We start from the raw sequence: 27,547 nt of genomic DNA on the forward strand, positions 1-27,547 counted from the left end.
GCCACTTCTTCATCTTTTATGTGGAAGAAAACAGCAGAGATTTTAAGGAATAGTTTCACATTTTGGGAAATAATATATTTGCTTTCTTACGAGTTAGATGAGAAGAGCAATACTACTCTCTCATCAGTTTGTTAAATTTAATGCTGCAGCTTGTTAGCTTAGCTTAGCATAGAAACAGGGGGAAACAGCTAGCCTGGCTCTGTCCAAAGGTAACATAATCCACCCACCTGCACCTCTAACGATCACTTATTAACAAGTTGTATCTTGTTAGTTTTATCTGTAAAAAACTGAACTGAAAAAACAAGTTTGTCGTGTATAGGAGAGGGAGTTAAAAATGACTGGTTAGTAGTTTACCCCTGTCTTGTCTTTATGCATAGCTAAGCTAACCAGCTGAAGCTTTTCATTTAAGGCACTAATATTAAGAGTGGTTTCAACCTTCTCATCTACCTCTTGGCAAGAAATCAAATACATGCATTTCACAAATTGTTGGAATATTCCTTTAAGCAGCAGAGTAACATATCAGTGGATACGCATGTTTAACTGGTTCTACAATGAAAAGAACATGACAAAAAATAAAATGCAGGCTAAAAAGTGAAGTAAAAGAGTTGAAAGAAATGTATAAACTGATCAATTGAACAGACTATAATTTTAAAAGGGTGTTAACAGTAAAAACAAGTTGATTTTATATTGTAGCAAATCTGTGAATGAAATGGACATTAATATTTACAGCAGCAGCATCTTCACCTGTGTAAGTGTTCTTGTGGAAATGCTTCCTTCCTTACAGAGGAAAAGCCTCTGGGCAAAGCTGCACATTTATGAGTCATCTAACAAAACACATCAAGTAAAGTATAAAACATACGCACTTGCCCCACTAAATAGTCCATGGTGACAGGGTATTTATTTCATAAAAACCTTGAAAGTTCTCATTCAAGTCCAATAATACAGCACAGTAGTGAGTTTCTTACGCTTAAAATCTCTTTAAGTTAGTAGTAGTGGTGAGGCATGAGGATGTTGTTTCACCACATACAAAAGACAACCATAGTAAAGAGTTAAAATACAACCAAACACAACCAAACAGTACAGAGCCGATGAAAATGTCTGGATCGGAGAACAGTGAGGCCAATCAGGAGTCGAGGTCTGACTAGCTGTTGGACACGCTGTCTCCGAACATGTGCCTTTTTAAATGGAGGTGAATGGGAGTGTAGGCCTGGGGGGGGGGACACGAGCTCCTCCTCGCTGCGTCAGAGGCGGATTGTTCTGCAGCTCCCCATTATGTTCTCAGTCGCACGTACAAACCAGCGGTCACCAGCAGTCTATTAGTCACACTTTACCTATCGTTTTTCATCTCAGACTGCACATCGGAGCCTCTACCAAGTGTCCTCTCTTCTACCAACACGTGTCTGTTTAGTTTTTGGGGTAGATTTTCTCGTAGAAGAAGTTTTGTGCAAGTAGGTACAGCTCCCCGTCCTTTTCTCTGACAGCGTGTGCCCTGACAAACTGGAACTGCTCCAGTGCAAACTCATAGAACTCGTTCTCCATCTTCCAGAAACCCGACTGCTGTAGCTTGGCGATCGACTCCTTTGTGGGCGGCTTCTTCTCGCTGGTCTTCCTCAGGTGGGATTTCTTCCCTGTCACGAGAGGAGAGGAGGATTAAAGGGGTCCGGGTACATGAACTCAATCATTCAACATTTATGCACGCATGTGACTGGTTTCATCCTATTGCAGGCATCATCATGCTTTTATTTTATAGTACTAGCTTCTTTTTTTGTTGAAGTGGTTGATTCCTTCTTTGTTACTGTATTTCAAAAATGAATTGCCGCAATTTACAGGCAACTTCAATCACCTCTCCATATGTCACAACTAAACTTGTCCTTACTCAACATATGAATCCTAAACAGTAAATCATTCTAATTATCAGGATTTCCTTGTGTTAGCTGCAGGGTTTTATCACCCAAAAAACAGGATTCAGACATGCAATGCACAGTCTTCTCTGCTCTAATCTACTTTTTTTTAAAAACCATAGCTGACATTATAATCAAATAGACAGTATATTAAGCTTGAAGCCATATCCATGTAAAAAATGTGCTTATGAAATTAAATAAATAAATTCACAATTTAGCTTGCTGTAAATATAACATCAGTAATGCAATAGGAAATTTGCTTATTCACTTTCCTGCTGAGTTAGATGAGAAGATCAAGAGCACTCAGCCAATTAGCTTAGCTTAGACTGAAAACACTTGTTTAATTCATACAAAAGTGTAATACACACATCAAGTTGTGGTTTAATATGGGGTTATTTTCATTTATTTATACATACATACACCAGGATGTTCCTGCACCCTGCTAAGAAATAGTCCCACACAAAACCTCGTCCAATATGAAATAAACAAGATGTAGTGTGTTGATTAGTGAGCTTAGTGAGGTGGATTTTATTACCTCTGGCTATAGCTTCATATTTACCGCACATACAACAGAGTGGCATCAACCCTCTCAACTAACTTTCAGCAAGAAAGCAAATAAGAGTATTTACCAAAATGTCTGAAATGATTATTGTGAATATATGACACAGCTTTCACTCCCGTTTGAGGAGTTCTATATTTCTCTTTAGGCCTAGCTTTAATTTAGCTAAATGAAAGTCCCAAGTCAGATTGCCAGTCAGCAAAAACGTGATAACTGAGACAGCATGACTTCTGAAACAAGGACTCACTCTTCACATTCATTTAATAAACACCTGATTAACTTGAGTACTGGGGTTTATCTGCTGCTAAAAGTGATGAACATCATACTTGAGTCATAGGACATCTACATCACTGTCAGACTTAATTCTGGCTCTCCATTATTCATCCTAGCTGCACTCATTGTAACTAATCTGTAGCTACATCAGCGAGAAGCATGAGTGCATATTGATCACAATTCAATTCCCAGAGGAGCAATTTAAACTGCTAATATGCATCCAGAGAACACGAACACACATTTTATCATTGCAGTGGGAGTGAGCCCTTAAGTTGCCTTTCATTATATTATACTATATGACTGAAAACAGCGAATGGTTTTTAACAATGTAGCAGACCTGTTTTGTATAACTCAGTGGCCCCTTTGAAGAAGCGTGGCAGTGCGGCCTCCAGCATCATGACAAAGTCCTCCAGCTCTTCTGTTACTCCGACCAGCATGTATTCATTCACCAGGTTGTATTTTGCCTGCTCCAGAGCCCACTGGCTGCCCACGTTCCTGCACAGACATCACAGTCATTGTGCCTAGTTTGTTTTCTTGGTATTCTGCTAAAATAGTGACCAATCTGCTGGATGCAAAACATCACACGAGCAGAAATGGAGGGGAGGAAGAGAGTGACAAATGAGCAGCAGGGGAAAGCTGAAAGGTACAGAGACAGTGACAGGAAAAATGATTAAGTGAGATGTGAGTTGTAAACAAGGTCCAGACAGGGTTGAGACAACAGGAGGAACAGAGGACGGAGGAGAGAAGCAGGAAGGAATGGAAGACGAAAAAAGTACGCCAGTGGGATGTGTCATCATGGTCAGGAAATGAAACACGGGGGGAAGTAGATTGTTTAATCCTATAAAGTAACTTTTTGGCAAAGCCTTGTTAAACAGATCATTAAAGGACTGGCAGTCACTTCACCTTTTTGTCTTCAGTATTTATTTAATATTTCCAAGGTGCCTTCCACTACTTTATGATACTGCCAGTGCACCCCAGCAAACTGAATCCTAGAAACTCAGACCTTCGGTAACCTGCATCAGGAGGGTAGATGGTTAAAAGATGGAGGGCAGAGTCTAGGAGAGATTAAGAAAGGTAAGAAGGACGAGAGGCAGAGAGATAGGAGAGATTGATACAGATCATCATGCAGAGAGAGACCGGATCAAGGCTGAGAGACCCAATGGAGACCTTGAGAAAAATTAGTGTATCAGAAGTGATGGAAAAGGATTATGAGGTTTAATGTGGTGCATTATGAACCAAAATTGATACAGCGCCCTGAACTATTTGTACTGCCTGGGGTGAGGAAAGGATAATGTGCAATGTTTTTGTTATTTCAAAGCAAATCTCAAGACAAAACCCGACCATGAGTCTGTCTCTCAATGCATACCATCTTTCCTACCCTATCTGTGATACTAAACTCTGTGCCCAATTATTCACCTTCATAAACTTCACGGAAATAAAGTTTCCCTTTTAAAAAAGGCTAAATAATTTCCTAAAACAGCAGGGCACTGTAAGCAAAAGTTACTAAAGCAGAGGTAAGTTGTTCGTTTTTTGGAACTATTTTCAACCGTGGATTAATGCACATTTTGTGTGCTAATGAGTATTTGATGCACCAGAATGCAGAATGGTCTATGTGGGATTTACTCAAATAAACCACAGAGTCCATGTTCATTGTGTTTAAGGAACATGTCACCGCGTGTAACAGTGTGGCTCACTGATGTCTTTTTGGTATAACAGTGGAGCTCTATATGGTACAGATGAATAAGATAAGCCTTTGATGACACACACAATACTTAGGCAGTAGGATCAGTTCATTGTTGATTTCAGACTTGAGACTTGTTAACAATATCATTAGCCTTAAGATGAAATAAACAGTTAGGAAAGCGAAAAAATAACTAAAACATCAATTCTTCTTGGTACACTTGCACAAAGCTTTTGAAGGAACTCGGCAGGTAGGTTGGCCCAAACATCTTCAAGAACTACCCACAGTTCTTTTGTGGTTTAGGCAGCCTAATTTGCTTCTGTGTCTTCATGTAATCCCAGACAGACTTCAGACACCAGAGCTCTATGGGGGCCTTACTATCACCTCCATGACTCTTTGCTCTTTTTTACGCTGAAGATAGTTTTTAATGACTTTCGCTGTATGTTTCAAGTCGTTGGCATGCTGCAAAATAAATTTGGGGCCAATCAGATGCTTCCCTGATGGTTTTGCATGAAGGATAAGTATCTGCTTGTGCTTCCCAAAATTGAAGAGACCTTTCATTCTGTCCAAATCCCCAACTCTGCCCCAAACTTGCAAGGAACCTCCACCATGCTTCACTGTTGCCTGCAGACACTCATTTGAACAAACTGCCTTCTGCTACAGCCAAATAGTTCAAATGTTAACAATTTCTCTACACCCCAGTACCTGTGTTAGTATGCATAGTTGAGTCTCTTGGCCTTTCTTCCATGTTGCAGGTATGGCTTTTTGAACACAAGTCTTCCATGAAGGCCATTTATGACTTCTTTGGACAGTAGATGGGTGTAACAGGGTCCCACCTTTTTCTGCTGATGGCACTGCTGGACATCTTCCGATTGCCATGGGAAATAAGCATGATGTTATCTGCATCTTGACTGACCACTGCATCTACATTCCTCAATGTTCCCTATTTCTATGTGCTTCTTCAAAAGAGCTTGGATAGCAAATGCGGAAATCCCTGACTGCCTTGAAATGTCTGCCTGGGAGAGACCTTGCTAATGCAGTATAACTACCATGTGCCTTGTTGCCGTGTTCAGTCTTGCCATGGTGTTTGACATTTGACAGTAAACTGTGTTCAGCAACCTCACCTTGTTAGCAGAGTTTGGTTGTTCTTCGCCTAGTTGTATCACTCCTATGCAGCTGTTACTGTTTCAGTTAATTATTGTATTTCAGTCTACATATTGCATTGGTGATCAACAGCACCTGTATGGTATAATTGTTTCATCATACACCTGATGACAAAATACCTACAAAATCCCTGACTTTGTGCAAGTGTACCTAGAATAATTGATGTTGTTTTGAAGACAAAGGGTGGTCACACCAAATACTGTATAAAGATCATAATTCTGACTCATGGTTGTCTGAACATGGTACAGTGCCAGGTGAGTACTTACCAGCATTCAGAATAGTGACCACAGAAAAAGGGAATCTGTAGCCAGAGTTTCTCAGGGGCACAGTCTGAGCCGCCGGCTGATACACATTCATCAAATGTCTGAAACACAAACGCAAGGCATTTTTAAAGAAATGCTTGCTTGTCAAATTAGTTCAAGGATCCAGGATTGAAGTCAAACAATAGTCAGGTTCATTCTGACCATTAAGCCTCTAATGTAAGTGATGGGGGACAAAAATCAAGACCTCACTCCATGCAACTATGTATTCCGAAATTTATCTGAAGCTAATATGAGGCTTCAAAAGTTATTCAAATAAAGTGGTATCTTCCAAACTTTGGAAGATATCCTCTTGATTAACACAGACCGCCGAAGCTTAATATTAACTTTAGATAACCTTTTGAATATGTTTTTGCACAGTACGAGGATGGTAGATTTTGTCCCTCATCACTTAAATTTAAAGTGAATTAAGAGTTAGTCATTAGGGTACACTTGACTATTATTTACAGACTTGAAAAATTGTGAACCTATCCTTTAAAATAATTATGTATTTACGACAGTATTTGTGGATTTTAACCTTCTTGTCTCCTTGTTTCCTGCGTCTCAAGCCGGGCCGGTAGTCATCCCCAAAACGCAAAAAGTAATAATAGGACACCAGCCTTTCGATGGGGTCCCGGATTACATTTATGTAGATGGGCTTCCTCTTCACCCCAAACCTGAGAAAAATGACAGCACTTCAATCAGGTTGAAGTGCTCAACAGGATTTCAATCCAAGATTCAAGACAGACACAACTAGCTGATTTCAGAGCTGAGTAATATGCTTTGTTACTGAGGATCGGCAATGTTACTTTGTGCTGCATTCACATCATTACACTACACTGTGTAAGTGAAAAGCTGCAAATGACCACAAGGTGGTGTTGCCTGCACAAAGCCCGAGCAGAGTGAAGAAAGTGTAAACAATGTTGCCATTTTAAGACAATTGCAAGACAATATATTTACTTGGTGAAGTCCAGGAAGGAGACGTGTCCGTGGTAGAAAGCCGGCTTCATTTCTCTCCACTCAGTCACATTCTTTACAAACCGCACCTGAATCAGATAATGATTATTATTACAATGGATGAAATGCTCTTTTTAGTACATACAGTTTACCACACAGTGACAATAATGAAGGACTATCAAGAAAACACATTACAAATGACAGGGGGAATTCATGTTTGTGTCAGCGGTCGCTCTGACCTGGTCCTGTATGGACATGACCGGGTTGTTCTTGGTGGTATTGATGTGCAGGACGTGGTAGTGGTTCTTCCCGCACAGGTCGTAGGCGATGTTGGTAAAAGAGGTGCTGGCCGTCTTGGGTACGCGGTTGTAGATGATGACCAAGTCGTCGTCGCTCTCGGACAGCGATGAGGCCGATGAGTCCCGTTCCCGCTGGCCATCCTGCGTGTGCCGCTGCTCGATCTCTCGTACCTCGTGTCTGGCGATGGCTCGTTCTGGACAACAGGAAGTTAGATGCAGGTGAGGTCAGGACATATGGGTATTTTGTATATTTAGGACAGTAGATAAATTGCTTATTATATGAACTATTAGACAACTTCTCTATAAAGTATTGCATACTTATAAATACTGTATAGTGTAGCCAGGTAGCAAGACAGAAAAGGGTGAGAAGTTAGACTCTTGGATGTCAGAATGGTTATCCAAGCGAAACACAACCATCTCAGACTTCCACATCCTGGATCTTTGTTTATTATGCAGATCAGTGTTTAACACGTCTCAGAACTGTGCTCAAATAGCACTCAGCTGATGCATATTTTACATCTCTGCTACAAATTTTGACTTAAATTTAAACCCAAATCCAGTTAACACGAATTACCTCTTAAAAATATTATTCCTTGTCAGAGCTAAACGCTGCTGTGTGAGAGACTAAACTGTAACTTCATTAAAAATGGATTCCCATTTCATTTGATCACAGTATTTTTTTTTTTTTTGGAGAGCAGACAGCTAAAACTCCTCCACTCCACCAAGAATAATGTCAAACAGGAATATTAGTTAATCATTTTGTGAGCAGCCTATTTCACGCTGCAGTACCACCTCTCTCTTGTTCACTAATCAGACTCAACTTTAATATCAGTCCTCTACCTTTACTTCCACTCTCCTTATTTAACTGCAGAGTGCCTGCGTGCTCCAGTTGTAGATCAAACAAATGTACTGTCATGTGGCCAAGTACATCTGTGAGCGGAATAATTTATCCGACCTAGTTTCCTTTTCTTCTGAGAAAAACATCAGGTAACGAGAGCGAAAAGCTGAAGAGCAAGAGTTGACAGGCTAAGGGGTTAGAGGTTGGTAATTAGACAGTAAGGCAACAGTTACTTGAAAGCTTACGGGATGTTTACAGGACATCAATACACTATACACAAGGAGTTTTTTTTCCCCCTTTGGGGGTGGGGGTCCTCAATTCAAACGATGCATAACGCTGCAGAAAAGCCAGACCTCAGTGCCTCAGTATGAATAGATCCATCACAAAGACGCTCAGGCCTTTGTTGCCCTCTAGGTTTTCTTCGTCTGAATTTGCCTCAGATTGACTGGTGTTGACAATGCCTCAAGAGTGCTCTGCAGGAAGGATGGAGCGGGAAGAAGAAGGGTGTTTATGTGTGTGTGTGTGTGTGTGTGTGTGTGTGTGTGTGTGTGTGTGTGTGTGTGTGTGTGAGAGAGAGAGGAGGGGAGGCACTGCAGTACCTAATACCCGTGGGAGCATTCAGTGGAGCCAGCGGGCTCCTAAAGCCCTGCCTGGCTGCTGAGACACTGTTACAGCCTGGACGGTCCTGGATGGCTTTAGAGGCTGGTATCTGGCACTGGAGGCCAATTAAGATGTCATCTGCAATTCCCCCGCCCTCTCCTTCATTTGTGCTAACACACATGGGCGTACACACAACAGCACACACATATACGCACACACAGAAATACTCTCACTGCCCCCTCTCTTACACCCTCGTGAGCAGCTGTTAATGTTCCACTCATCAAAGCTGGATCTGGTTACGGATGGAGCCGTGCCTCTTCCGCACCCTCACAACTGGTGCTCCAGGCTGATGGCGTGGAGACGTGCCAGGTGGTTGTAATGGCTGAAGGCTGTCAGCATGCAGACATTCATTCACGCGTCCATCCAAAAGCCTGCATTAGCCAACAACAACAGCAATAACAGTTGCTATGTTGGGACTTTATCGCTTGGGCTCAAATGCCCTTTTAGGATTATTTTTATGATGGTGTACAGTGAAGGGAGACAGACAGAGGCCGTGACATTTGAAAAATAGAGTTGGCGTGCAACCTGTGACAACGCAAGTCATAAATATGAAGTGCCTTTAGTCGGATACGAAGCACCAACTGTCTGAAGAACATAAAGCCTGCTTCCCAATCTGAAAGGCCACAAAAACATATTTCCTCAATCAGCTTTTTCCTGTGTGTGGCCGGGTCTCACAGGAACATTTTCAGCCAAAGTTGTATTTATGGCACATAAGACTTTTGTATTTGTGTTTTTACATGCGCTATTCTCACTAATTTGATCAGGAAAACGACAGCGTCACATAACTCTGTGCACCAATCATGGCCGAGAAATATTTGAATCTAAATCTACTGACAGTTGTGGGGTTGCTTGTGCTGCCAGACAACCGTATGCCTCCTACCCAGAAAAAATGGCAAACAAAGTTAGTGACCGGCTGGTGAACATTAGCAGTCAGATATTTCCATGTGATTTCTCTGTTTCCCAGGTTAGGCAGGTGTCACTTTGACTTTTGTTTATTTATAATAATAATAATAATAATCTTATTTGTAGAGCACTTTTCAAAAACAAGTTACAAAGTGCTTTAACAAGTGTAAAGACAATAATACCCAAGAGACAATAATACAAAAACAATACAAGATAAAAGCATTATTTGGTCATGAATACCTAATTAATGCTACTACTACTTCCCCCACAGATAAATGGAGGTGAATGGCCACTGCTGAAACCAACACACACACAAAAATAAAATAAAAAACAACAGCAGCAATGTGTTTTTCAGAGCCAGTGTCCGTTTCTCTCGATAATCCACAGACCTCAACGTCAACAGTTTTCACTAGAACTACTTTCTGTTCAAGAAATACTCCGTGAAAACTGTTGACAGTGATATCTGTAGATTATCCGGAGTACGGGAGCACCGTTTCTTGCAGATGAGTATTTCAAATGTATTGTTTTAATGCTGTCAGCGCCACAAATTACATCTCATATACCTCCACTGTGCGAGCAGAAGATATCTCATAAACAAGATGGACAAATAAACAAAAGCTAGCTACATGGCTGGATACCATTTGAGGTAATTGAGGAAATATGTTCTATTTGGGTGTTTGAGTGAAACTTAAACAATGTTCTTGTCCATATTTTGAACTGCTGATATCGTCAGGGCCAAAACAGGAGAACATGCATCTTTCAAGCTTTCTTTGTGCTTTGCTATGGCAGAAACACACAGATTTAAGGTTTTGTGTAGCTCAAGCTTGCAAGAAAGGTGCCAGTCTCAGTTGTTTTTAGAAGAGGTGGGGAAGAGTGAGAAAAGACTGGGGGCTACTGTGTCCCTAACTACAACGTCCTGAACTATGTGAAGGGGCCCAGAAACCACTTGTTAAAGACATGGTGTTTTGTGGCCAATTTCCAACAACCAACAAGAAGGCGAAGCGGGCACAGAGGGGCTACTTAGGCTTTGTAGTAGACGCCCTATTCATTGAGAGATTGAATACGTTTGGCACAAACCTCCATATCAGAGGGCACCACACACACACAAACTTAAGCTTAGCGCTCCCTTCTGAGGTCATTTAATTAGAGAACAAAAGCCTGAATTACTATGGCCACACAGCAGGCCTCCTTTCATTCCACATTTCCGTCAGTTTCCTCCCCTCAAGCCGTCTCTGTGCATTAAAAGGTAATTATGAACCGTGAAGCCAACACGGGTCTTAAACATTGTGACAACTACAAGCCTATTACTCTGAGTTTCATTCAAAGTGGAAGACAGGAGGAAGACAGAGCGCTGGGTAGTTGAACATATTTACTGAAGCAATTTCGCGGCTGATTAGAGGGCAGCATTTGAAATCATCATTCATATTTGCCAGCAGATCTGCAAAATGTGACAGGCCGTCATGTATTATTGCCATCACGTCAGATCTGATGGGATAATAAAAGTGGGGGAGTGAAGATGATCCTTTCTCCAAGCAGCTCATAAATCCATCATCGCTCCGATCCGCCAGTCGGAGCTCTCTCCCTCTCTCTGCTTCCCCTGAGAGGGTTAGTCCCTCGAACCGAAGCCTTGGGCTTGGTGGGTAATAGAGATTGGCTATCAGCGGCAGACTGAGGTGTACGGCTTGTATGGTTCTGCTTGGATGCTGCTGGATTGCAAAATCAATGAAGTATAAAAGGGAGGAGATCTAGGTTGCTGCTGTATAAAAATTGAGTTAGTCTGCTGCTCCTGGTGCCGTTTCTCCCCTTGTCCCTCTGTATAGACTTGGACGTACGCTGCTATTTTCGCAGTGCCAGGTTTAGGGGGGAAGTTATGTCACCACTGCAGCACTCACGCGCATTTGAATAAACTGTGCACTTCCAAATTTCTAATTATTCTTATTCAGTCTTCGGATCGATTTAACAGAGAGTGGATTATCAAAGGAAATAAGAATAATGTCAGGCTGACGTGGAGATTTAGGCATTACTTAACAGAGCCAGAACCTGCATTACCATTGTTATTTAAGTTATGACAAGGAATATGAAACATGGTGTCAGAGGAATTCTGCTGTGCAGTTTTTCCAACGCTGCTGGCAGCTACAGAGAACTGAAAAGGGAGACGGATAAACGAGCGCGCTTTCATTAAGTGATTGTGAAGGTGTTGGTACATTCAAAACGCCTTCAGAGCTTTCAAACAAGCCCAGTATGAGAACAGGAACAGAGACCTACACAATCACGCACACGGAAACATTAAACTTCCTTTTAACTTGACACCAATACTTCTACTACTACAGTGTTTACAGATTTTTAATTAACTCTTGTTTGAGAGAAAGATAAGACAGAAACACATTTGAGTTGAAGGGGAACTATTATGCTTTTTCATATTTTCTGGCATTTCTGTAACGTTACAATGTCAGTTGTTCATGTTAAAACATGTCCAAAGCTTCAAATAATGATGTGAAAGTATTTAAAAGAAATCCATGTCAGCCAAAACCTCAGATATCCCCCTGTTCTGAATACTCTGTTTTCAGTTTTGTCTACTAAGGGCTCGGTATGATGTAATTCTGAGACGGATTTCCATATATGGTCATTTTCTCCAGGCAGAGAATGCTGGCCACACCCACAAAGAAACATGCAGCCCTATCCCTGCGACAACCTGTTAAATACATTAAGCTGATGATACACGGAGTAACTTCTAGAGCAATGTTGCCATCAGTGGTAATGAGTAAAGATTACTAACTTAATTCCCTTCCCCCACCACTCTGCCACTCGCCCCGTTCCACCGCTATCCGTTCAAAACATGGTTGGACCAGCAACATTGCCCAGCAACATTGCTCAAAAAGTTGCCCTGTGCATCATCAGCTTTAGACAATGGGCGATCAGAAGACAGTGAGCTTTGGAGTGGGGGTGTCTCAAATAGACAGGAGCACCTACAGCTTGTTTCAGATAGATGCTGAAATGAGGGCCTGCAAGAAGTGCCAGTATAAAACTCTTTTTTTGAACTTTGAATCATGCAAAGCTGTGTGACAGAACTACAATACAGGGCTGAAAATGCAGGTCTCCTTTAAAGTGCAATTGCTTAGGTGGGTTTGCTGAAGCTGGGGCATTTTCCCCTCACTGGCTCTGACACATGCGACATTGATGCTCAATGAAGGGTCTCATTCACTGATCTGCTCCACAGTACAGCTGGGGGAGGGGGTCAATGGAGAGAAGAAGAGGAAACGACAACGGACCATGTTAGATGGAGAGTGATTACAATGTGATCATGGTTTATAACGGGCAGGGCCGGATTTAGCTGTAAGGAGGCTCAGAATATAAGCTTGCTGTTGTGCTCCTATTGACCCCCCACCTCTGGACCTCTGTGCAATGTGTTTGTATCCTGTCGTCCCCAAACTGTGCAAATATGTTGTGGCCGAATAATCAATAAATACTTTAAACTACATTTTTTATTCAGGAATATGAACCATGTGTATATAAGAAATAATCAACACATCCTCATACCCAAACAACAAAAGTATGTTACGTTAAGTTAAACATGTGGTTAACATTGTAAAACTGACACAGTTTGGTTAGGTTTAGGTAGAGTTGGACAATAAAACAACAATAATTATTGCAATATAATTTTTTCCAATGATAATATAACAAAATATTCAATAAATGTTTGATTTTTTTCCACTAGAATCGTACATGAATTGGGACTTAATTTTTTATTGAGATCTTTATTTTGTTGAGGAAAAAGTACAGAAAAAATCTTTTACTTAATTTTACATGTTTATATTTTTTGACAAAGATTTTATCATAATTGTTTTGAATGTTCTACCTCAGATTTGTGAAGCTATCCACTGTTTGGCCTCAAGTGTTCACCATAAAGAAGAGTTTAAACCACAACAAACCTTTTGCTAAGCCCCGCCTCCCTTAGTTACTGTTGCTAGGTCTGCCGCAGTCTATTGCTGCACTCCCCGGGGAAACACTGTCAAATGCGCAACCTGTTACTGGGTGATATAACGCCACACTCTCCCGATGAGTCCAAGCATCACTGGCAGTAGCGACTGGAGTTTCTTTCTGTGTTTCACGTTGCTGTTTTGCTTTAGCTGATGCTTCAATTAGCCTAAGTCAATGTAGAATTGTTCGCGGTTAAAAGCTTTTTGCTGGTCGCACAAAGTTTACAAAGGACGACAATGTTCTTTGCATCTTAGACTGTGACACAGTAATGGCAACAACGTTACTTACAGCTGTCGAAAATACCTCTCCTCCCCGTTCTCCTGTCTTCCTTTAGCTTTTTGGCTAACAGCTGATAAGGTCCGGTGCTGCTGAGATGCAGCGCAGTCGTGCATTCACGTTAGGGATGGTGCGTTGAGTAGGGCAGCCTTAACATGATTAGTAACTATAATAACATAACTGTTTTTGGAAATAGTAATCCGTCACACTATGCTTTACTGGGAAAAGTAATATTACAGTATTACTGCCCAACACGTTACGTACCACTGATGCGTGAGAGCGACTGTGATACACACTGCGCAGGTGTGGAATGGGCAGCTGAATGCAAACAAACATCCTTGTTGATACTTGGAAAGGAAGAAAACTTTACACACGTCAGCCTGTAGATGTCCTCAAATCCTTTCCATTTCACTCGCCCAGCTCCTCTACATTTCTTTTTAATTACAGCATGATTCAAATAGGTCAGAGTTTCAGGTCGGAAAATCCGGAATTCCGGATTAATCCGGAAAAATCACATCCCTGAAATAAACAAGTAGGCCTATCCTCAATCCGCAAAATCCTCAAATATTGAAATTGGCATCGGACTTAAAATCCTATATCGGTCGGGCTCTACTACGTATTGCCTGCCTAAAATATGTACGTTACATAAGTAAGTAACGTAACTCACATGATGTAAAGCACCTAGTGTACGTAACGTTATTTAACTTTAAGTTTTTTTGCCTGACTTCCTCCTTTGCTAACGTCAAACGGCCACTAGTTGCGATAAAACGGGTAACAATAAACGGGTTGTAATAACGTGCAGTACAATTGACATATACAGCCATTTTTCTGGTGAGAAAATAATACAGTTCTTTAAACTAGGTTGTAAAATAACACTAAATAAAATTACTGAATCCAACTGATATGCAGTGAACCTGTTAGATTTGGGATCCCTGTGGCACTGATGCAGTTTGCTTGCTTTAACTGGTTGGCCTTGGATATCACTAAATGAATGACAAGCAGCAATGCACAAGACAGACAAAAATGTCTACAGGAAGCTCTGGGGTTTCAATTTGTTCTGTCCTCTAGATTTATCAGAAAAGGGAGGAAAATCTGATTGGGAATGCTAGAAACGGTGTTGAACAATGTATCAGGTAAAATAAGTAACAGAAATGCTCCACTGTTAAAATTCAAATCAAAAGATGCACCCAGTGAGGTGAAGCAGGGAAAATAAAATGTCTGGCTACATCGCAGATTCTCGTAAATAAGAGGTTTCACAGTGACGTGATATTTCCTGTCCTGGACTTGGCACCGTTGCTCTGAGAGGCTCCATAAATATAAGCTGAAGAGTTTCATTGTTATGACTTTCACGGTAGTTCTGCTTTTACTAGAAGAAGGGAGCAAGAAAGGTGAGGAAAATGTGTATGTTGTTAAGGTCAAGAGCCGGATTTCCACCCACAACGCTAGGTGCACGAGCGGGGGGAGACACTCCATCCTCCGGAGAGATGCTTCTGCTGTGCCCTGGAGTTTAATTCAGCACAAACTATCCACGTAAAGGGCATGTATCCTGAAATCTTGGGAATGACTGTTTTTTCCCTCCCAGATGAAGTAGCATGTTGAAAACAATGTGTTTTTGTCAGAGAATGCCGACCAAGCATTCCTCAGATAACGTCGAAGAGACAAACCTCACCCTTGTCAGCACTGACAAGACAACACTGTGCAGACAGTTTAAAGTGGTTAAGTGGTTTGAGGTATGGGTCTTGAGACCATAATAACTCCATTGAGTGTCACTAGAAACTTGAGAAACAGCCTTTTTTTGGAGAACAGACTCAAAAAGTGTAGGCTGCAGCTGAGGATGGGGTGTTTTTTTGCTCTGTGGAGTTCATGAAGTATAAATGAAAAACAAGCTGTTGGACTAAACTCGAGGGTACACTAAATAAGCTCCAGCCACATGTGGCCCATTTATAATTCTAGTCTAAATGCAAGCCATGCCTTTACACTAATGATAACAATCCGGGATAGATGGAGATGATTATCATCATGGCTCAGCCTGCCACTTACTCCCCTAATATGTCTTTTGTACAATCGAAGCCCGTAGTGCTGTCTGACAGGTGAGCCAATAATGTCTGGGAAAATAGAAAGAGTAAAGAGGGCCACGTGCTGTTTGCTTCATCAGAAACAGCCAGTCAGATGAGATTATAGAGCAATTTACACAGATGGCAGATCCCATCATTCCCCTGCCTTGTTAAGCAAAGGGAGATCTGACAGGTTGTGTGTGTGTGTGTGTGTGTGTGTGTGTGTGTGTGTGTGTGTAGGGGGGATTGATTGGAACAGATCTCATCTTGGCACAGATTGTCAATGACTAAGCATTGGGAATTAGCAAACATTTTCAACGGAAGAAGAAAATATCTGGGTAAGTCTTGTCAAGAGAAGAGCGATTAAATGGGTTTGTTAGAAGACAAGAAACCACAGCAGGAATGTCTCGGTCACTGCTAAACGTTTCAGTCACTGCCTCACAAACACAGCAGTCAAATCTGTCGGGGCGGAAAGCAGGAGACACTTGAAATGCACAAATTGCATGCACTGAAATACAACTCCGTTTTGCTCAGAGCCCTCACAACAACAAACAATGTTTGCATAACGGCACAGATCTGGTTGCGAGCCACAACCCAGATATCTGATGTTTCCTTTGTCTCTCGGCCCTGTAAGAGATAATTAATAATGCATGTATAGGAGTCCAGGGAAAACTCCACACTCTATTAGACAGAGCAGACGACAGCTATTCATAGGTTTAATGATGAGTGGGAGGGACAGGTGAACACCGCAGAGAATCTGTCCCACACAGAAACGCGCCGTTAAAAAGAACATCTCTGCAACGACACCAGTTCAACTTGTTATCACTAAATCTCTGCAGGCGAATCTGTGTGCCTTTCATCTCTTAGTTCTCTTTTTCTCTTCTTTCATCTCATTATATGCATCTGCGGGCCATCTAGCCAGTGAGGATGCTGTACTGTGTTCGCCATCAGAGGATCACTGTGATAGGATGAACGGGTCCCAACTTTTCCTCTCTAGATGCTGATTCTTAAGTAGGGATGTCACATTACCAAAAATGTAGTAGTCGATACAGATACCAGTAAAATTCCACGATTCTCAATCCTGATTAGATAACACTGTTAAAATACAAAACAATAAATCCCATGTACTTCAACATACACTCTTTAAATAAAAACATTTTAACATCACAAAAAACAACTAACCGCTGTGTTGTGAGTTGTGTGAGGCTGTCCAGGACAGATGAGAGTTGATCTGATGTCAATATATTCATAAATGAACACACTATTGAAACTGCAACCTTGCAATGTGCATCAATAATTATTAAATTAATTCCTTTATTTTCTTAACTTTTATTTACAATCTCACAGCTGTTGGGTGGTCACTATCTATATCAGTAGTTGTCTGAGATTTTTATTTTGAAAAACAAAAAAGTTTTTTTTATGATTAAAATGGCTTGTATTGCACTTTTAAGACGGTCCCTAACTCCGCCTACAGCAACAGGTGCATTGGATAGACATTCAGTTCTTAGCACTGCAAACTGCATTGTCATCTGTGAAACGTCCGTCTAAATGAGCTCCCTAACTGTGAGAAATCAAGGATAACAGCCGCACAACTAACTTCACCCTGGTTTCCATACTCTTTTCTATTCGACGAGTCGAGGCGGAGCAGTCACTGCAGCTGCACTTGTCGTTATCTTCCACGTGTTGGATCTCCGGTACCTTTGGTACCTAGCAAAACAAGTACGACTGAGCCTTTTATGGCTCCACAGGGCCCTGTGTTAAGTCTGATAAATTGCCTCAAGTGATGTCACCTGAGTCAGCCTCAGTTGGTGCTGAAGACTACAAGTTTGAAAAAGAAATAAATATGGGGGTGTAGAGTTACAGAGAAGTGATCTTACCAGACCTCTTAGCTTCTCAGCTTGAAGCTATGTTAACTGCTACTAGCGTAACACACCCAAATCTCCACTTGAACTGTTAGCAGTCAAGTTGCATTGTGGGTAATGTAGGTGCCAAGTTGACAGGTTTGAAGGCCACATGGAGGCTGCCCTACTTGTGATTGTTAGAGCCTTTACTGTTTGTTTGGATTTTTTTCTGATTATTATTATTACCATTTTAAACTATATTACAGTATTGCATACTTTATTCATATTTAGTCCACATTCCAAGTCCAGTTTAATTATGTGTTATTTACTAGGTTAAGATAAAAGGACGTAAATATTTAGCATGCAATCACTGTATATTAATAATAACAAACAAGCAAAGAGAAGCCATTACCATAGGCCTATTGGAAATTGTGGTAGGCATTTTCACTGTTTTCTGACATGTAATGTGCTAAAAGATTGATGAACTAATCTGAAAAATAATTGGTGGACTAATCAATGATGAATGTTATTGTTAGTTGCAACCCTAATAAGTAAAGACATTAATACAGCAACATTATTTAGATGCTTGGGAACATTTTTATTATGTTGTTCTAGAAGGTTTATAAAACCGCATTCACAACGTTTTCACAACAGTGACAAAGAGACAATATTTATTGTTCAATCAATCATGTCTGGCTGGTACCCAATCTGTTTAATAAGGTCAGAGTGAGCAGCAATATTAATCCAGTGTATTGGAGTGGTATGATAATATTAATATTAATCAAGGCAGGATAGATACAGACACTAGTCTAATAAAAAAACAAAACAAATCAGTCTACCTTGTGTGTAGCATTACTGACTAAGCAGATGCAAACTGCATGAGAAAAAACATGAACACCATGGAGAAAGAGATGCAGACGCACATAAATCTACTGATCCTCTCTCAGCAGGGCACAGTCTGAGTGTGGGAGCTAAATATTCTGTAACGCACATACTTCATTAATAAAGGTGCTGCACGCACGCACGCACGTTCTGTATGTCGTGTAACTTATTTGTATTCAGTGTAATGAACTTCAACTTGAATTTCAGGCAACACCACTCGGCACATTGAGGAGAGGTAAAAAGACACATGCAAAGAGAAAGAAAGACCGAGAGGAAAGGAGGCACGGGCGGGGAGAAACGAGGTGGAGAAGTCTAACAAGGAGAGGAGGGGAAACTGTAGTAGCACCATCTTAACAGGTCGTCCCTGAGAATGCCTGGTGTTAGGCATATTACAGGAAACATGATAAAGGCAGCTTTAAGCCAACTCTACAGCTAATAGGAGCAAAGTTGAACCAGGGCCTGAGGAGGAAAGGTAGCGCTGCTCGGCCACCTTCCTTCCTCCTTTGTCCCGCAGTGCTCTGACGAAATTGGTTGCAAAAATGCTGCAGGCATGCTTTCTTTATTCCTTTTTATTTTTTTTGGTAGGGGCTTATGATTTTCACATGCTGGGGCTTTAAATATTTCTGTGTCGCACTGAAAATTAAATCATCTCTTTCATTTCACCACACCCCCTCCTCCCTCCATACTTCCCCCTCCTTTGATAGCACCTTATTTCCAAAGCCAGCAGCGGATATTCTCCTTTCAGGCGCTCGTCCAATGGGCTTAGTAAAATACAAGAGGGATTTGAATATCACAAAGGAGACTTGGCATGCAAATAAAGACATTGTTTACAACTATTGATCCAGAGGGAGCCGGACGGTAGTACGGTCATTATAAATTAATATCGCGACAGAGGTTTATTAGAAGCTCGTCATTTCCCCTGTCAGAGGTGGAGCTGAGCAGCGTCTGAGGGAAAAAGAAACCCTGTTAACTCTGCAGAGAAGTCGAGAGGAAACAAATACCTGTTGTCAGGTGTTTACAACCACAGGCTTCATCATATGTCCAAAACCCACAGGCTGTAGGTAGGTATGGGGCAAGATGTGAGACCCAGAGAGTCTAAATTTGATCTGGTAGCTTTTATCGTCATTAAAATAGAGTGGAGAGTGAAAAAAAAACACTAAACCACAAATAAAATAAATCACATCAGCACAGCACTCAGGATCAATGTTCACTCTGGGCGTCTCTGCAGAACCTCTGCTGACCAACGTCTGATTTATCACTCCACTAAATAATATCTCATCAGCCATCAGTCAGCGCTCCACTTGTCCCCAACAGTCCATAGAATCTGGCCTTTTGCTGCCACGTGATGTTTGAAGCCAATTTCTTCGAGCCGAGTGAAGTGACACCTCTACCCAACAGTGACACGGGAAGAAATGGAGACGGAGGGGAGCCAGCAAGGAGGAGAAAGTGTGTCTCTGTGTGAAGAGCTTGGGGGGGGGTTATTGGGAAGAGGCCAGCTGTGGGGAGTGATGAGTGGTATAGGAGCGGGGTGTTCTTCTAGAACGGCCTCCAATTACATCCAGGGTGTGAAACCTTCCATAACACCCCGATTAGCCTGTCTGTCATCCTACCACAGCAGCAAACGCTGCGCCACTTTGCAGGAACACATTCCCTGTCAGACATAGTGCGCGCCAGGGGCCATAAATCCTCTGCCCTAATCAAAGCCTGCTTCTAACAATACAGCAAAAGCCCAGCATGACCATTAGCACTCTTACTCCCCAGCTCCCACAACAAATCCATCCCAGACACCTACGCCCATCTCCACTGTGGGCTCCCCTCCATTAGCCGCTCAAATGGCATGTTTCAGAGAGTGACTAAGTAGGCAGGTCCAGGTGATAGACGCTACCGGCTGCTTAGGGAAGCAGATGCCAACATGCAGAGTGAAAGCAAATGACTCATGCACCCTTCATACCCCTCTGGGAAGCTAAAAACAGAGATGTGGAGTGTCATGGAGAGTTCAAAGGGAATCTGAGTGCCGTGTCCACAGGAAGGACCAGGGAGCAACAAGAGGAAGAAATGCACGTTTGCCCCTGGAGTTGTCAAAAAGACACGGGGCTCAGCTGAGTTGAGTGCTACCGATGTGTCACCAATTAGCTTCAAAAGGAAGCCTCCGTTTGGTGTTGCAGCCCTTTGAGTGAGTCACAGAAAACAGTTGACACACTTGACAAATCTGTGGGAGCGAAAGGAACCAGGTAGATGCTTGGAACATCAATAAAGTAAAATTTCAAAGACAAATGCAGCTCAAGGTTTTATCAGTGACAGGCTGAATGATGTGCAGCAGGGCTATGAGCAGCATCGGGGCAGCTCGAAGTTATATAGTTGCCTAATCAAAGTCCATGTAGAGTGTGCATGAGGACGGACTAGCGATGTCTGATCAATGCCCTTTCAAGAGCAAATTCCTGACCAGATCCTCAGCTCCCTCGGCGGCGGAGAGCGAGGGTGGGCTCGAGGCTGCGAGTGCCTGGCATGACAATCAAAGTCAAATTCAAGCCCGGCAGCGACGGGCTGAGGCAACAAATGAATACTTAAAAGTCTTGCGTCAGCCCTGCAAAACACTTTGACAATGAGCGCATGCATCCCCGTCCTTCTTCAGCATTCAACAGCATCTCTTTTCTCTCGGAGCTCGCCACAGAGCCGCTTGTGTCTAGAACTAAATATCAACACGCAACAGATGGTAACTGAATTCCTTTAATCACGCTGAATAAAGGCCAGCAGATAAAAGGCGATGATGCCGGGGGGGGGATGACGGCCCTGCAGGCCATGTGAGGGCTGCGTGTCAGCTAGCAGGACACGCAGCCCTCACATGGCCTGCAGGGCACAGAGGTGAAGAGGTCGTTTGCTCCAGTTACCAGGGCCACGAGGTGACAGTTTTATTAGCAACACTTCTATTTACGCAGCTCTCAATATCCCATAGATGCCCTCTAGAATTAACCTCCCACCTATGGCTACAAAAAAAGTAGAAGAGCCGGGATTGGAAAGAAAACTAAGGTTTATGAATATTCTCTCAGAGGAAATAAGTTCAGCATGGCTTGTATTTATAAAATCAGGTAGCAAGGACAGATGTTACACAAATAACGATGCACTCAACTATGTAATGAACATGCTTTCAGCCACAAAAGACAATCAAAAAAAGTTTGTTTCAGAACCACTACTACAAAAGTGACTGCCACTGGTATCAATCTATCAAAAGACTTCCCACAATACACCACACCGGTGTTGTATATGGTTGTGTTAACTGGAGTTTATTTGGAAGGGACATGATGTCTCAACCTACATGTCTTTGAGTCTGACTTCACCAGTGAAGTCATGTTTGCACTTAAAAAAACATTCAGTGTCAAATTAAAAGACCAAATCACTGTCGTGTCAGACTCAGACTTTCGTCTCCTGCCTGATGTCAATGAAACACTGCGCAGAAATGTCAGTCTCTGACTTCAGAATAATAGCTTGAAATTCTTCAAGGTGATCGCCTGAAATTGCCTGAACTGAGAAGGTGTTATTGGCAACCCTGACAGGGAAAGTGGCCTTGAAACCCTGTTTGTGGGCTCTTCATTAGTGAGACTTTATTTCCATTCTTCCATCCATCCATCCCTGCACAGTCAGCCTGCGTTACTGTTGACCCAGCCAGGAGGAGTGCCGGTGAGCAGCCGGAGAAAAATACAGTCAGAATAATGGATACGGCCCACAGCAGGACATGCAGCTGCATCGCGGCGTGATTGTAATGCAGGATACTGCTCAGCGAAACCTTGGGATGACGATTAGCTTGGAAGCAAATCACAGCTTGTCTGCCCTACGGGAGGTGTCTAATGCGGGAAATGATTCAAACGTGTGTCAGGCAGTAGGATCCCACGCTGTGAGGAGAGGGCTCCGGTTATTCTAACCCGCATCAAAATTAATTGGGAACATGCGAAAACATGCTTCAGGAAGGTGACACATGGAGCTTATTTTTTTATCATGCAAAATTCACAGATATCTGATTTGGGTTTGGACACCACCTGTCTGTGTTGCGGTTGTTACGCTGGTTTTTATTGTTGGACAGATGGACCTCCAGCAGGAGTACCTAGTAATGAGACCAGCCCTGCGGCTGTCTGTCAGCATCGTGCCTGTGAAAGCCTCAGTCACAACTATTTGGCTATGCAGCACATAATTCAGAGCTCCAGTACACAGACGTCTGGTCAGTCCAGCCATCCATCAGAGCGTTTTTTGCCAAGTCAACAGATTCTTGTGGTGGTGGGCAGTCGGAGGAAAGGCCTCTCAGGTTCTGTTTCAGCATCAGGAGTGTGTGTTTGTGTGTGTGTGTGTGTGCGCGCATCCCAGGAGAGTTTGACTTTTCACTAGGTGAAAAGTATAGCCCTTTACAGCAGCAGTAAACCATGTCACAGGCCAATGTAGCTATCTATACCCCCAGGACTCCTGATTGTTCAAAAATGTGAAAACTCAGCTGTGATACTTCAATTCAGAGAAGATGTCAACTACTTTATTCACAATCTGGCCTGGAAACTCCCCAGCACAGCCTAATCTTTGACTCATCTGACAAAGACTGTCTATTACTCGCCTACCTGTAAGCCCCAGGATTGCTTTTAAACCTCTAACAATTACTTTCATTACAGATTAATTTGCGTGTTGTTTATATGCTCTGATATACATGTTTTTTCCACATTCCAACTTAAGAGCACATGAACACACACTGAAGTCGGAAAAACAACGGTATTTCTTTAGTCGGTCTAACCGACATCCCAAAACCCAAAGATATTCAGTTAATTAACACAGAAAACAAAGACAAGCTGCAAATATTCACATTTGAGAAGCTCACAACAAGTGAACGGCCATCATTTTTGTTTGAAAAATGACTTAAAAAATTTTCTGATTATCAAAATTGACTAACTAACAGGCAGAATTGTACATTGACAATGACTAATGGTTTCGGCTCTAGTCCCAGTAAAAAGTGGCATTACATTAATCATTTAAAGCTCTAACTGGAACTGAAACGTTGTTAGTTGATTATTCTATAAGTCAATTTACATGAAAATTGTGAAGGGATTTTTCTTCTTTAAGGGAATTAATATCACACAGTGTTTTCCTAGGTCATGTTAAAGAGCTAAAGTACGCCAAAGGTGACAGCCTGTGACTCTGCAAAGCAGGAAGTTAAACTCCATCTGCTTGGTTGACTAGATATGGCTGAACTCTGAGGACCAGCTCCTAGGCAACCAAAGGTCAAGATTAGCTTTTTTTGTTTCAGACAAACAGAGAGACTGTCTCCCATTAGTGTTACTTGAGAGACTAACGAATTTAGGTAAGCACAGCTCGTTTTGTTGGGGGGGGGGGGGTCAGCTGAAGAGAGAGACAAGAAATGTGAGCGAGAGAAGTGGGATGACATGCAGCAAAATGCCGCTAGAATCAATCAAATTAAGACTTTAGCCTTGTACATGCTGAGCATGCTCTACTAGGTGAGCTACCCGAGGCCTAATAGTGCCTTGTTTTGAACCAATATCCAAAAGAATCTTCTAGCTGTCCGTTCTTTGTGTGCGTGCACTGAAAATAAACAGCTGTTTGTAAAACATTAAATGACTTGCCCACGGACATTCAGATTACTTTATAGCTGGCCAATACATGATGTTGTTGTGATGTTAGTGATAGAAAAATATGCCGGAGTTCAACTTTGCTACAAGCTGCATTTCTTAGAAATGCTATATGCTAACTGGTAACTGTGTATGCCTTCTATCTAAAAAAAAAAAATAGTAACTAGGCCTAAGGCAAGAAAAACGAGAAATTAATGTTCCAGTAGCTGAGGACTTAACAGAACGCGCGCACACACACACACACACACACACACACACACACACCTTATCTGCCTAGAGACAGAGAGACTGATAAGTCGTAGTCCACATGCACTAAAGGTGAAGTTCGAACTCACGTATGGTGAGTTGTTCTTCTTTGCTTGATGCACCCTTTTCATTTCTAATAAACCGAGGCTTCTGACAATTATGGTTTCTGACAACATGATAAAACAAAATTACAATTAGCTATAGTAGCAGGACAGTTGTGAGTATCACTGTATGGAGCTGGTGTGCTGGCTCTGGGATTGTCTTGTCCTCTCTGCATGTTAGCTTTGCAGCAGCAACTGTAGCTACAGTTTGCTAACCCACAACCTAGCTAACATTAGCTACATTACTTGCTGTGTCGTTGTTCGCTCTTCATGGTGCTGGATTTCTCTAGAATTGCCTACTCCACCTTTAAGGCAACTTACCGGTAACTGTTTTAATTAGTGAATAATCTGCTGATTATTTTCTCAATTGATCCTCAGAAAATAGTGAACATTTGCCATCACAATTTCCTAGAAGCCAATGTGATGTCATGATTTCTTCAACCAACAGTACAATTTAACAGTTTACAATTATTTAAGACAAGGAAAAATAATTCTCATCAAATTGGCTCTGACTACCTTTAAAGCCGCAGTCATGATTCATTTACATTTAATCCAAAGCAATTTACAATTGCTATTTATGCCAGAGGTCGCACGCCTCTGGAGCAACTAGGGGTTAGGTGTCTTGCTCAGGGACACATTGGTGGATGTGTCACAGTGGCGAGTTGAACCCGGGTGTCTCACACCAAGGATTGCATCTTATCCACTGTCCCATCACCACCCCATTTCACACACAGACATGTTTTCACTTCTTTTGGCTAATTAGACCTCTTCTCCTAACTGTGTGGTCCTGTCAAGGCTGAGCTCCCCAACTCTCCTAAATACATACAGTTCAGTGACCTTGTATTTCCCAGCACTGACACATCCAGCTTTATGCTGAGCACAGGTCTGATCATCCAGAACGACACCTGTGTGGGAGGGCAAGGCCTTTAAAATATGCAGTGGGTAGAGTGTGTTCTGCTCTTTTCACAGCAGACATTTTGACTTTTCATAGCAGGAAAATCACAGGTGTCACTAATAACATTAACGACTTCTCTGTTCAATGAAATGTCCCTGTGAGCCATTTGAATTAATCAGGAAGAAAAACATCAGGACCCTGGAACGGCCTCAGCCAGTGTTAATGTTATTATTTGCTCCTGTGCTCTTCCTACTTTAATATGTCAAAATGTCTGTCGTGAAAAAGGCCTGTTGGCTGTCTCTCTTCAGTGCCAGCCTCCCACTGTCATAAAATGATACAAGAGGTGTGGTGTGTGCGCGTGTGTGTGTGTGTGTGTGTGTGTGTGTGTGTGTGTGTGTGTGAACCCCTGAGGTACACTGGCTGCACATTTGCTGCTGTTCCTTAAAAAAAAGAAAGAAAGAAACATCCCCACAGTGGAGGCACCAGAGAGATAATCCTGCAATGTCCCAGATCTTTATTGGGACGGAGCCCCTGTTGGGAGCTCCCAATGAGATTTCAAAGCAGTGCCGGCCACGTTTCAATCAGGGGGAAGCGTTTAGTAAAAGCGGCAAGAGAGGATTTGCAGCATGGAGGCGTCCCCATGCATGAAGAATATTACTAAAAACCTACTACGAACCAAAAAGATGTTTCCCGTTGGTTCTTAGAGCTCCGCAACGTACTGTATATTCATCACTAACCACCACACCTTTCAGTCTGACTTCAGAATCAGCAGCTCCAATCTTATTAGTCCAATATATTTCCAAGTTTCCTGTTGGCTTCTCTTCTCAATTGCAAATGAGTATATTACAAATGTGAGGATGAGCTGCTTTACTCCATTTTTAATCATTGTAAACTGAATATCTTTGGGGTTTGGACTGCTGGTTGTATAAACCCAACAAAGACGTCACTTTGGGATTTAGGAAACTATGCCTGGAGCTCAAAGAATGCTTTCTAACATTGCACAGACCAAACAATGAATCACTCAAAAAAATACATAAAATACTGTTAGATTAATCAATAATTAAGCCCTTAGGTATGCAAACACATACACACACACACACTCTCTCTGTCACAGGGTAACAGGCTGCACCGCCTACTCAATCCCACACTGCATTGCACAGATTAGGATGCAGTTTTCTAAAAATAGTCGGAATTGTTTAACATTTTGGTCTCACAGTCGTGTAAAGTTCACAAGTACAGTTCCTTAAACATGTCATGACTGTGTGCCTTTGTCTTGATGAAGCATGTGCGGTGGATGAAGTGCAGCTCCCTCTGCACACTGCCTCTTATTGACCCGCATGCACAGCAATGGTGATGCACGGATTTATATTGACCCCAGAGGGAGAACCACACACGCCGCCTGCGGTGTTCCTGGAGAGCTGTGACGGGGATAGGTTCGGGCTGCAGCCGTCTTTAAACTTACCGAGCTTTCCCCGGGACTCCTCCAGCTTCTGGATCTGGTTCTCCAGGAAGAACATGGCCACTGCGAACGCCAGCAGCGCCAGCAGCTGCAACTTGGGCGGCATCATGACTCTGAGCAGCCCCATCAAATCATCCGGAGAGGGATTTGGTCAGTCCATGCTCAGAGGAGGAGACACTGAAAACACACACACAGCGACGACGGTGATTACAAAGCGTCTGAGTGTCTGAGCATGGCCTCTCTCCCCAGTGTTCAGATCCAGTGGTTACCTCAAACGCGATGTGTTCATGCTCAGCTCGGTTATTTCATAAACTCAATTCCCAAATAGTGGAGCGTCGTAAAGCCCTAGAGATTTGTCCAGAGAGCGGGTTTGTCTCTCCGGGGTGTAGGAGTGGTGGTACCAGCCGTTGTCGCCTGGTCCCCCATGTAGCGCTGTCCTGTCCCATCCAGTGTGTTCACCACCGCACAACGGACAGTCTGTTACTACCTCCCAAGCCATTGGACGCATCACCAGTCCACCACACGGCCGAGGCTTCCTATTCGTCGACACTCACCCTCTGTTCAAACCGGATTGGACCGTCATCAAAAACTGACCTGAACTCGGACAGCAGGTGTCGCACTTCTTTTTGAACCCCAATAACAGCAGAGGCGAGGAAGAAAATTATG

General features: G+C 42.5%; 1 protein-coding gene across 2 annotated transcripts; it reads right to left on the bottom strand.

The window, feature by feature from the left end:
- On the bottom strand, nucleotides 1-27,347 carry hs2st1a (heparan sulfate 2-O-sulfotransferase 1a). 2 transcript variants are annotated; one of them, XM_038718373.1, is made up of 8 exons: nucleotides 27,151-27,347; nucleotides 26,885-27,058; nucleotides 7,074-7,327; nucleotides 6,838-6,923; nucleotides 6,416-6,554; nucleotides 5,845-5,942; nucleotides 3,071-3,228; nucleotides 1-1,628 (listed from the first exon to the last, which is right to left on the bottom strand). In XM_038718373.1, exons 2-8 carry the CDS (start codon nucleotides 27,006-27,008, stop codon nucleotides 1,405-1,407), a joined length of 1,083 nt encoding a protein of 360 aa, XP_038574301.1. In that variant the 5' UTR covers nucleotides 27,009-27,058; nucleotides 27,151-27,347; the 3' UTR covers nucleotides 1-1,404. The 2 variants fall into 2 exon arrangements, with proteins under 2 accessions (XP_038574301.1, XP_038574302.1); XM_038718374.1 differs by having other exon boundaries at nucleotides 26,885-27,347.
- Nucleotides 27,348-27,547: the final 200 nt, after the last annotated feature.

Source organism: Micropterus salmoides, unplaced genomic scaffold, assembly GCF_014851395.1.
Source record: "Micropterus salmoides isolate LMB-PRFRI ecotype aquatic unplaced genomic scaffold, ASM1485139v1 Ms_hic_scaffold_14, whole genome shotgun sequence".
Lineage (NCBI taxonomy): Eukaryota > Metazoa > Chordata > Actinopteri > Centrarchiformes > Centrarchidae > Micropterus > Micropterus salmoides.